Source organism: Xiphophorus couchianus, chromosome 14, assembly GCF_001444195.1.
Source record: "Xiphophorus couchianus chromosome 14, X_couchianus-1.0, whole genome shotgun sequence".
NCBI lineage: Eukaryota > Metazoa > Chordata > Actinopteri > Cyprinodontiformes > Poeciliidae > Xiphophorus > Xiphophorus couchianus.
The window spans coordinates 19,329,689-19,342,603 of record NC_040241.1 but is presented as its reverse complement, the minus strand read 5'-3'; the positions used below and the strand labels follow the sequence as shown (position 1 = coordinate 19,342,603).

Genomic DNA, 12,915 nt, shown 5'->3' with positions numbered 1-12,915 from the left:
TCCAGATTCTCATATGCCGACATGCACAAGAATGGACTAAAACAAAAAACCCACCAAAAACTGAATAATCCCAATTTTCTCATGAAAACAACCTACATATTAATCTAAGCAGATTAGAATAGATTGAAATTACATTCTGAAAATGGCAACCTTTACTCTGACAAATTTTACCAAGTATGTTTAGTCTTGTTCAGGGGTGTCCAAAGTGTGGCTCGGGGGCCTTTTGTGGCCCTTGAATTGATTTTGTGCGGCCCACCAGCAAGGGGACTGGATGACTTGACTTTTTATTTGTGATAAAAGTAAAATAATAACCAGCATAGTTTCCTTACAACAATCCAAAGTTTTTCTTTTTGTAACCAAGCTTTTATAATAAATAGAACCATGTCTGCTACTAAAAATGCGACTTTTCTGCATCCAAATCAACTTTAATCTAATTTATTAAACCTGAGTAAATACAGCAAGTATTTTGACAGAACGTGACGCAACTCAATGCATTTCTTTAAATACAGCAAACGTCCAAAATCCTGTGTAAATCTTTGGATCTACGATGAATAACATCGAATCACTGCTTCATTTGCTTAATTTTTTTTTCTTTTTCATTTTCTTGGCCCACAAGTACTTTTGACTTGACAATTTTGGCCCATGTAACAAAAAGTTTGGACATCCCTGGTCTAGTTTCTAGTGCAAATATGTGGATACACTTGAAATAAGACAAAACTAACCAACAAATGACCTTTAAGCAAGAAATAGCAGCTGTTTTATTTCAATAATTTCCTAATATTGATGAAAAGGTTTTCTTGCATTGGCAGATTATTTCACTTATAACATGGGAAACATATGGAACTAGTACTTTTTCATCCATTATTGATTTAAAATAAGCTTCTATTTCTTGCTGAAAAGTTACTTTTGTCTTATTTTAAGCGAACTAAGATGTTTGTATATAAGACTAGACCAAATATACTTTGTAAGAAATTGTGTTTTTGCAGTGTAAGAAGGTATTAAACATACTTTTCATTTTAAATTTATCTTTATTTTTCTGGTGTCATGCTTTACTCTTAAGTTACATGTTCTCATTAAATGTAAGCAGAAAATCTTCACAGTTAACAGAAATAACAACAAGATGCAGTGCTTTCAGAAATCAAATAAAGCAAAGAAAACAAGTTCATATTAAATTATAAACAACAAAACAAATGTTTTAACTCAGTTCAGAAATCAACATTTGGTGGAATAGCCAGGAGGTTTTTAATGGGGTTCAATGCAGTGGGCTCCGAATGTACTTTATATAATCCTATATTTACTGCCGTTATTTCCTTGTTAGCAGTTTTCTTTTTCAGACATGATAGTAATTACACAGAATAAAGACAGAGCTTGTGTTTTTATAATTCTCCCCAAGACGTGAGTACACAGAAAGTCATAAATCACAACGTATGAGTTCATATAACCTTCTGTACCTGTGTTGTCCCTTGGTGGACCCACCAGGCTGCCAGATTTTACTGCGCTCTGGCAGCATCCTGACAGTCTCATCGCTCTTTCTGCTGTTCTTCGAAATCCCCCAAAAGCCTATTATTCACTGAACAATGCTACAGGCAAGGCCACTGTGTAATAAGTGAGATGGACATAGGAGAAAAAAAGAGGTCCCTATAGACCTCATACAAGCATGTAATAAGAAAGAACATTGTATGATATGATAGGATAATTTTTTCTGCACAGCCATAGGATGCACTTAGTAGCATATATATATTTTTAATAGGTTTATAAGAAGGATTTGTGGTGAAATTTTATACATTTTCCTTATTTATAATCATAGAAAAAGAAAACATTGTATATAAACAGACCTGCCTTTATGTTTTTAATCATCACTCATTGCAATTTTTAGTCAAAATTTAGTTTTAGTCCACATTTAAATGATAAAAACTAATACCAAAACTGTGCTCCACTATAGTAAAAGTCATTGAGGATGTTTCCTTCACTGTGACACTGTTATAAAACTGTCATTATGCATAATGAAAACAATATACAAGAAGCCAAATTACTCCAAGTCGCTTTTTAATCGAGCAGATTTGGCTAATGCTAACATTAGCATGCTAGCGCTAACATCAACAGCTCATTGTTGCCACTTTTAAACTGATTCAGTGTTATGATTTCTTTTTACGTATAAGTTGTAATGTAGCTCAAATGTAATTCAGTTAACATTTTAAACTATAATTTTGTCTAAAATTTATACTTTTAAATTTAACTTTAGCTGCAACACAAGCTAAAGCTAGCTGCACTAAACATTTATAACTCGAGTTGCAAAAACCTTTCAGAAATAAGTTTTTATTTAACTAGTAAAACAGCTGACATGTATTACTGGAGGCATAAATAGCTCCATTAGTCAAAATATGTGATTTTTTAAATAGGTTTTCCTGCCAGAATTGTTTTTTTAATCGAAAATGCAACAGCTAATAAGCTCCTGTAACTATGAGAAGACTCAGCTGAATTTTTTTTTCTACTGGGTTAATTTTATCTGGTTTTCAAACAAGTTTCTGCCCCATGAAAGGTAAACAGGAGCATAATAATCACATGAACAGCTGTTATTATTTTCCCTTTTCTCTTGCAACAACTATAGTGGAAGTGTAAGTCATCAAACATCAACGCATCTGTTCATATCGTTCTGTTTTGAAAATGGCAACTAAGACTTAACATCGGCGTCTTTGAAAGCCAGATTTTATTAGCGCCTTGCAGGACAGGACCTCCAGGAACTGTCCTCAGGTCAGACTTGAGCTGCCATTCACCTGAAAACGGACGTCACGGCTGCTCATGGTGCAGCCAAGCTGCTCATCTGTGACATCCTCACACAAATCTCCAGTATGCAGAGCTTGTAGCGGCTGAGAGAGCCGCGCTGTGTGATAATGAAGCAGAAGATTGGCAGTTGTACGTCTGCCTGCCTGCCTGCATGCTTCATTGTCTGAACACCTTCCCACTGTCTTGCATTATTAAACACACACACACGCCTTCACACACAAAGAGAGAGTATCTAGAGCATGAGACTGTGAGAAATTGAGAAATGCATATAAGGGTGAATGATTTTCGGAGGAACCGCATCTCATTCATCCCTGTTGCTCATCTTCAGCTTCTCCTCACTTGCATACTAATTTAGATTCAGATCTTTTGGAGTTGATCGTTTTATTTGCAGCAGAAAGTTTTATTTCTAACATGATATTCTGGGATTTCTGTCACACACAGACACATGATGACATGTTCAGCTCTAAAAAACAGTCATCCATCACGGCCAACACTCAGTTATGAGCTGTCAGGACTAAATCTTACACCCACATAGATCATTTCAGACCTCCTGAAATTGCTCAAATGAGCCATTAAATGTCCTCGCTTGTGAATATATTGACTTCCATAATCGTATCTGTAAAGATGAACCAAAGAGAAACATAAAACCTTTCCCCAAAAGATCATAAATACATTCTCTTCTGTGAAAAACTGTGCAAATAAAACTGTTTCCAACCTAAATACAAGAAAAATACAAATAAAATAATATTTTTAGAGTCATTCTGTTGTGGAAATTCAATGCAATTACAGCTTAAACCTTCATTTGTTACTAGAACTATTAACTAAATCCATTGTTTGGTTCTTTATCATTTTTAGCCAATGTTATGAAGAGCCATTAAGCTCCAAGGAGCCTCAATTTCTTTCATGCTGTCAGCCATTTTTGCTGAAACTTTTCGTCAAAAACAAACAAGATGATTTTAATATGGTTAAAAAACATCAAACTTTTCATTTCAAATTTTTTTACCCAATTTTTGTGTTGTTTATGAGTAAAGAAGAACAGTTCGAGGTCTGAACGTGCGTCGCTTTACGGATGAACATGTACGATGGGAAATTGTAAATTTTTCTTAACGTCGTAGAAAATAAACGTGTCCCTCGGCTTCATTAAGCTTTTCATGGTAGTTAAAGACGAAGTTGTGTTTTGCAGGATTTTTTTTTTCCCTGTTTAATCCTTCATTAAACCAGATGAGAAAAAGCTAATTTCCGTCCCGATTATAATAACAAGCCCTGATATTTCTGGCGTCTGCAGGTCGCTGCGGTGTGGAAAGCCGATTACGGGATTCCTGGGGGGTTTCAGGAAACTGCTCATCACTGGTTTGATTGGATGAAAGATTTTTAAAAATGTCAAGAAAACAATAAGCTATTTTTCCCCCCCACAGCTTGATTCAAGCCGCCTCGCCCGCTCGTTGCAGAAGACGTCAATCAAGCTTTGCTTTTTTTCCACTTTTCCCACCTTGTTTCTTTCCGGTAATGATTGCTTGATTTCTACTTTTCCGATGTAGTCGCCTCACGTGAAAAATAAAAACGAGTTTCTGCAGTTATTTCAAAGTCACTTCCATATTCAAACCTTTTCAGACCTTTACAGATTTTTTTGATGGAAAGCTTTTGATGCACATCAATAAAACACAAAAACAGTTGCCTCTGCTATTGGCTTTTGCTTCCATTGGTTCCAGTAATAATTGCTGCTTTCATTATGTTGTTTGACACAGAAGTTTAAAAAATACCTCAAGTTCAAACTCTAATCCAACTTTTTAAGAGCTTTAAAAGTTGTCCATACTTTTCATAAATAATCTCCACTGAAGTTCTTGTCTCGTCAGGTGCCTCATCTTTTGGTACCAGGCTGGACAACACAGTTTTTATTAATTTATTTTTTATCCATTTTGTACTTTTCCTCTAAAGTTCATTTATATGTTGTGAATGCTTGAAACCCAAAGTCTAATTTGTTGTCTTGGTCAATAAAACCAATTCTGGTTCTGATTTTGCTGAAAGGGAAACCAAGAACATTTCTCCAGGTTTGGTCTTACAGAGCGAGAAATCTTTCACTTTTCCTGTTTGCAAAAACCTGAATATCATCCAGCTACGTTTCCCTTCACAGGTTGTCTGTAGTCTCTGAGATTGATGAAATAAAGTAGATTTTAATGTTTTTATGTAGATGTGCTAAATTTTGTAGCACAAACTGTTTAGGTGCATCACGACTGTTTCAGTTCTACAGCAACAACATCGTAAGTATTGTTTTATCTTTCGTCAACATTTAAAGGTTATTTATTTTTGTTCCAGTTTCGTTATTTATTTTGATTTCTGGACGGGTTGTCAAGAATCCACACGTCCTAATTTACAGCTCCAATGTTGTGAACATTTGTTGAAGCTTCACATCCTGCTGAAAAACACAATATAGTGCCAGTCTGGCGTGTCGATGATGCTCATACAGACTCTGTCGCTCATTGTTATGGTTCTTTATCACTGAGTTTTTCAGGTTATTTTACTTTTCATAACATTCAGTGACTTAAATAAATAATTTCCTGTCATGTTTAGACCATAGGAAACAGCCATGGATTAATAATTAGAGGTTTTTATACATTTTTACTGTTTATTTTTAAACCTAAAATGTTTCATTTCAACAGAGCCCCCTAGTGGACATGGGGGATTTTTCTACTTTTGCTTTCTCTCGCGATATTTAGTGGTCAGTTTATGCAACATCTTTCAGTATTCAAGATGTTGCAACATTAATAAACTATATTGAAGTTTTTCTGCTTCAATATAATGGTTTTGTAAGGTTTTTCTATGTTTGTTAATATTTCATTTGTGAGTTTTTTTTTATCTTATGCCTTTTTGTTTTGGAGATTTGTAAAAATAATGGCCGAGAGCAGGTCAAACATGGGATTTTCATCCGTAATCCAAAACTAATACATGACAAAAACATTCGTTAGAAGAAAATAAATAACTATTTAGACTTTCTTTAGTTATTTTCAAAGGGCAACATCACAGTCTGATAGGTTTTTTTGTGTCTCTTCGTCTGAATAGTAGATAAATGTGCAGCCACATCTCCATTTTACACAAACTAACATCAACATGCAGTTAACAGATGCCTTTTTTAACCAGTTTCTGCACCAAAGAGTTAAGAATAAAATGTGTTTTGACTCAAGATCTTTAAAAGTGTGCAATTTTAAATTGACATTTCTTATTACTGTGACTGCATGCATAAAAACAAAACCAGTTTGTATTTGCTAACTTATTGTGAGGGAACTTAAGAGATAAAATTTCCCCATTTCAGTATTTTGTAGGGAAATGTTTTGTTTAATCCTAGCTCAGCAACAACTTATGAAAATATAAACAAAGATAAATTGTGTCATATTTCTTATGTTCCTGTTGACCTTCAGCTCTACTTTTAATGTGCAGTTGGACTTAAATGTCAACACACTGATCCACATTAGAGATGCAAATCTTTCAGCGTCTTTATGTCACGATTCGATCCAGAAATTAATTTTATATCAAACGTTTCATAGACGCTGTTTAAATTAAGAAATTGACAAGAGAAAAACAAAAACAGTGTAAACAAAAACAACATTCAAAACAATTCTGTGAGGTTTCAAATTTCATCAGTTTATATTTAAGGAGAATTGGGTTTAGGTTTAGGTCTGCAACTTAAATGATCTGCATTAGGTTAGCTTAGCAGCCTGGCTCTTCTTATATGAAAAATATCATTATATTATTCAAAATCAAACAATTTTGAGCATTTTGAATCGATTCTGAATTCAGGGCTACAAATTACGATTTTCTAATATTCTCTAATATTTTTTTCTGCGTCTCTAAACCGCATCCAGACTTTAAACCAAACAATCTTCCTCATCATCATCCTGATCTTTTTTCCCTCTGAAGCTCCTGGAAACACCTTGTTTCAGAAAGGTTCCTGTAAAATAAGCCACAGTAACCGATGAGAAGAGAACAGAATGGGTTTTTAATGAGCTCTGTTTGTACTTTGTGATTGGAGCTAACTTCTCCTTGTAAGATTTAAACTCCTCCTGAATTAACTTCCTGGCTGCGTTTTTGCTGCTGCGTGTTTTAATGCGTTCGGCTGAAGCCACTCAGAGAACCGTCTCCAGTCCACTTATCAGGCACAACGCAGCACTCCACTTTAGTTCTGCTGAAATTAAATATGATTGGGTGGAAGGTTAGCGTCGGCTCCCCACTGGAGGATGAATGGCAACAAAGGGCCTTTTTGTGACCACTACTGGGAGGAAAAAAAAAAAAATCATGTTTCAAGACACTTTATGGAGAAGTAATTTGGCCAAATCAAAATTTACAAACTTCCTGGAACATCTTGTGTTGTGCCAGGATATCCTTGAGTTGAAAAAATAAAGCTCTGACTGCAGATTTATTTATTCTTCAAATTTATTTTATTTATAGCCTTTTTCAGAGTTTTGAGTACCAAACCAAATCTGTTTTACTTGAATCGGACGTTCGAGAAACTGAAAAAGAAATTGCCATTCAGTTTTGGATCATATAGAATTCAAATTTGGGCTCATAACAGATGTTTCTGTAAGATCTTATGATGGGAAACATCATGGAAACCTGCCTGAAGTTTTTCCAGATCTGAATTTTCCTGACACTGAATAGATTTTAGTAATTAATTCATAAATTCATCTCATTTTTTACACTTCAGTTCTTGAAAAACACCCAAAGAATCAAATGAAGAAGACGGAAAAAGGCAGAAACCATCCAGATAAATGAGGAATTTTTCCAGTTATGCCACATATGAATGCAAGTCTGTATTTTAATATGATTCATGTTGAAATTATAGCCTGTCTTCTTATTCTGTGACAGTTATTACAAAAAATGGAGCTTAATTCTGGTAGCTGGTGAAATTAATTTTAATATATTTTTAATGAGATCAATACATCAACGTAGCAGAGTGTCTGCACATTTCCACCGGAGTTTTCCGTCATTTCTGAAGAATTAAACTTTCATAGAAGAAATAGTTTTAAATATCAGGTCATTTTTACAACACAAAGGTCCAGAATGTAAAAGTTTAATCGCGTGGCAGCAAGCTATTCCCTACTTGTTTAGATAAAAATTAGAAACATTTTTTGGTTCTTATGACTTTATTTTATGTCCATAATTGGAGAAGTTTTAATGTAACTGCTGTGTCAGCACAAAAATACCAAAAAGCAGAAAAAATAACTGAGTCCCGTCCAGCTAGTCTGCATTTTACGAGTCATTCTGACTATCAGACTTATAAACTCCGACTTCCTTTATCAGAGGTTTCAAGCTGAGTTCAAACAAACAACAAATATTAAATATGAAATGTTTAATGTAAAGGTTTTGTGTTTTAGTGAATGTTAAATGTTCCAGGTTGCACTTTTTCATCGTTGAAGAGCAGATCATTATAAAATCTTATTATGTTCAGGAAAACAGCCAATATTTAAAACTCAGGCTCACAGAGTTTTCACTTATAGAATGAAAACAAAGGCTGTCGATGTTTTATCTTGGAAAATTATTCAAACGTCTTAAAAATATCTGCATTTTGTTATGCTGCTACCAAAATTTTGGTGTTTTTCACTGGGATTTTCATTGATAGACCAATTAAAATAGCCAATTGATGTGAAAAGAATGTAGAAGAGGAAGTAATAATTAATAAAGCATCTTTCACTCCTGATTGTCTTTTGGAAACATCTCTACCAGTTTTTCTGCATCAAGAATGAGATTTTTGGCTGCTCAGTCTGACTGGACAGATCTGGGAACAGTTTTCAAGTTTTACTACAGATTCTCAATTGAATTCAACTCAGAACTTTGACTAGGCCTTTCTAAAACCAGAATATTCTTCCTTTGTAGCTCTAGCTTCATATTTAGGGTCGTTGTTCTTCTGGAAACTCAAATATTTTACAGTTTTCCTTCCCTGTGGCTCCTTCCATCTTTAAACTCTGACCAGTTTCCCTGTTCTTGGTAAACAGAAGCTTCTACAAAGCATGATACTGCCACTACCATGCTCACCTGAGCAGATGATGTTTCTAGGGTGAAGTGGAGAATTTCTTTTCCTCCAAACATCATTTGAATGCAGATTAGAAAGTACATTTTTTATTGTCTTCTACACGTTTGCTGTGTCTTCCTGTGCATTTCTTTCAACGGGAATTGTTCACAACTAGAAGTTTTCACATCGACTCTCACTTAAGGTGAGAAAAGGTCAGACTGTTCAAATGGTGAGGATGTTTTCACAAGAAACATCCAGAATGTGAGGAATTAAGTTGTACGAGATGATCTGGAGTGTAGCTTCAGTAAGCAAACATCAGATGGAGATTAAATGAAAGCACCGTTTTTAACATTTCACATGTTTGCTACATTTTTGTTCAAAAAAGAGAGAAAAAATCCACTCCCCATCATGTTTGTTTACACAGATGGAGGGAATAAAGGAGGAGGTCATTTCTCTTCTCCACTTTTCTTCATGCCACTCTTTTAATTTAGTAAAAATACAACCTGCGGGCAGACGGGGGTCAGGCGGCGCTCCCCTCTTACCCAGAATCCTCTCTGCAATCAGCCTGACGCTCGCTTGTCATTTCGGGCTGACGAGCCGCTGCTGTTCCGCCATGTAATTATTTTCCCGCCTGAGGAATAAACACTGAATACCTCACACATGATAAAAACAACAACAAAAAAAGAAAACAAGAACCTGTTTTCTGTTTTGTCAGGAACATGTTTAACATGCTGTTTACCATTACAGGCTCCGTGTCGTCCTATTAAAGCTGTCTTTGTCTCCGGTGTGTTTTTCTCATTCATTCACGATAATAAACAATTTTCTGATCCGTTTGAGCATCAGGACCCAATCCTGCTGTTCTTCCTGGTCAGTTCGTTTTTGGGTCCTGTTCTTCAAACCCCACTTACCACCCAGTCAGCGTCCAAAGGTTTCACTAACAGAGCAAACAGGGTTTAGAATAAAACCAAAACAAAAAAACATGGCAGCCGATTTCTTCTTTGATCTTGTGTCTTTTCTTGTGATAAATCTGTGTCTGTGATGCCTTCTTTTTTGTTTTTGTGCTCTTTTTAAAGAAAAAAAAAACACAATAAGCAAACCTGAACTCTTGAACTGATTTGTCCTTTTTTCACTCTTGCTTCTTTTCTTTTTTTGATATTCTTTTTTTTTTTTTTTAGCGGTTTTTGCCAGTAATCTTTTTTGAAATTTTCTCTTTTCTCTTTTTCCCCCCTTTTTTTCTTAACCCTAGGTCCGCTCACAAAAAAAACTGATGAATCTTCAATGAACAAGCCTCGAGACGAAGGTATTTTTGTTGCATGTTTTTCCTTTTTTTCCTTCTTGTTTTGAAAGTCTTTTTTTGGGGGATGTGTGCACACACACACACGCGCATATATGCATCCACACACACACGCACACACCCACCCCTTCACATTCAAACACACACACACGCGGGTCAAACACCTTCATCATATCAGATGCATACCAATGTGTTGCTGAACAAATGTGTTGCTGACCGCTTCAATTAAAGACGCTGCCGTTTGAATGCTAATCGTTAGCCTTATATAACCTTGGCTGAGCAATCCCGTCTAATGAAACATTATAAAACCATTCACCTTTTTTTCCAGGTCCTTATCTTGCCCTCAAATAACAACACCATCAGCTCTGTGCCCTTGAAAATACATTGTCCAAATATATTTTAAAAAAAAAAGCAAATTATTGTGCAGATTTTTGAGCAACATTGAAGCCGTAGCAAACAATGAGGCTTCATTACTGCACCGCAGCCTCTTTGTCTAGGCTGAAATTGCTACTGGACCAAATATTAAGCCGCACTTAGTCCGAGTCAGGGATGATAACAACAAACGGAGTTAGAAAAGAGGGACATCCAAGGACACTGGTGTCCCACTTTAGAAGCTGCGGGTCTAATCTGCTGCTGGGAGGAAAACTTCCAGAAAAGCCTTCAGTTTACCTCCCACCTGCTGCACTTACACCAAGAGGAAATTTGGTCCACACTTTCATCTCCCGTCTTTGTTCTCCTTGTTTCTTGGAGGGGAAAAAAATGACGGATGGTATTTTGATACTGCTATTTTTAAGGGCTGTGCTGCTCTTTTTCTCACTCCAAGATGCTCTTTGATTTAAGGATTTTTTTCTTCTTCTTTTCTTTTTATTTTTTAAGTCTGAAGTCGGGGGAAGTTTGACACAGAGGATTTTCTCGGTGATCAAACGAGTCGGCACAGACGCGACTTTTTGGGCTGCCGCCATCGGGAAAGCAGGAAAACGATTAAAGATGCCCCTCGTTCATCTTCCCTAAATGCATTTTTACCAGATTTGAAGGGAACTTTCTGATTCCATTTACCCAATCCTGCATCTAAATCCTCTTCAAAGGTAGAATAAAACACATTTAAAGCTGGAAACAGCCCCATCTTCTCCATATAGTTCAGTTTTAAAGCTAAAAAGATGCTTTAAAATTAATGATGATGATAATTAATCCTGATAGAAATTGAGGAATAACCTCTTCCCTGTAAAACTAACTTCATTTCTGATCATTAGTTCCACCAATAACCAGGTTTTCCACTAATAAAAATCATTTTTCATGCTAAAACATATTTTATTTGGTTGTGTGTATGTTTTATTCAGTCGTTCGCTCTCTATGAAGGTTTTATTTGGAGATAAATTATTCTGCTGCTGAATAATTTCCATGAGAAAGAACAGAGAAGTAATAATTTAATCAGGATTCACCGTCAAACAACGTTTTTAGGCTTTTTTTTCCCCATTTTTGAGGAGAAAAAAATACATGAGCTCAAAATATTTAAACAGTTTAAAACAGCAGATAGAAAGAAATCTTTTCTGTTCTCGGATATTTTACTCTTCAGGAAAACTAAACTGAAATAATTGAACTGAACTGGATTAAATTGAACAGAACTGAACTGAACTGAATGTTCAGTATAAAAGAAGAGTGTTGACTTGGATTGAACTGAACTGAATTAGTTTTAGTTCAGTTCATTTCTGCTTAGTTAGACTTAAAAAAAATTTTTGTTGTTACACTTCTATTAAATTTTATTCAGCCCAGTTTGTTTTGGATGAACTGCTTGAATTAATTTGTGAATTCAGTTCATTTCTGCTTCATCAAAAATATTTAATTCGGTTCAGTAACATTACACAGAACTAAAAATGATTTAATTTACACTTCAGTTCACTAAATTTGTTCAATTTGATTAAAATCTGCTGAGTTTGGTTCAGTTTTCTGAAATTCTGCAGTTTATTTCACTTCAGCTCAATTCAATCTGGTTCCATTTAATTCTATTCAGTTTAGTTTGATTAAATTCGGTTCCACTGAAATAACTTCAGTTCATGATCAGGATTGATTCAGTTCTTTTCAGTTGAATTGAATTAGATTCAGTCAGGTTTAACTAGCTTCAGTTCGGTTTAGTTAAACCAGATTGAACTCCATTTGATTTCATCAGTTCGTTTATTGGATTCACTTTGCATTCAGTTCAATTAAATTTTGCCTGTTCAGTTCAGTCTAATTGAATTTGCTTCAACTCTGATTTTTTTTTAAGTGTGACCCATTTACAACATTCGGTATATTGTAGTACAATAAGCAAATAACTTGCATTTAACAGTTTATCTCATTTTATTTTGATTGTGTTCATTTAAATTCAAGTTAAAAAACAACAGATTTCAGTCAGTTTTAATTTAAATTACTAATCAGTTTGGAAGACAATGTCATTACTAGCATTTATTGAGGTTTCGGTCTTTAAAAGAAATCATATTTTCCTACATTTTCTATGAAAATAATACGATTCCACACATTAATATAGCTGCTGAAACGCCCCGTCTTTTCAGGGAACCTGCTGAGATCTTGTGTTCTTCGCTGTCAGCCGTTTCTGCTCAAAGTTGCTGTAAAAGTGTAAGAAAGTGAAAGGGGATCAGCGTAGCGAAAGAGCATCATTATGTGTTTAAACCCAGGAGATTTTCCTTCCAAGCAGCAGCCTGTTTGGATGCAGAAAAGGTGCTTTGTTATCGTAGGTACATTGCAGACGTGGCTCTGCTACACAGGCTGCGTTGTGTAGGAATCTAACTGTTGCTTTGAGTCGGTCCCCGAAGGAAAACGCTTAGAAACCGACTCACTGCTG

The 12,915-nt window shown here is 35.3% G+C and overlaps 1 protein-coding gene across 4 annotated transcripts in view; it reads left to right on the top strand.

Annotated features, from left to right (window-relative positions):
• nlgn2a (neuroligin 2a) overlaps positions 1 to 12,915 on the top strand; it is a 245,369-nt gene that overhangs the window by 123,792 nt on the left and 108,662 nt on the right. For 3 of the 4 annotated variants that reach the window (XM_028038897.1, XM_028038895.1, XM_028038896.1), the window contains exon 4: positions 10,032 to 10,085. The exons of the other annotated variant lie outside the window; for it this stretch is intronic. In XM_028038897.1, coding sequence (XP_027894698.1) covers positions 10,032 to 10,085 — 54 coding nt within the window. The remainder of the gene's footprint in view (positions 1 to 10,031; positions 10,086 to 12,915) is intronic. 4 annotated transcript variants of the gene reach the window in all.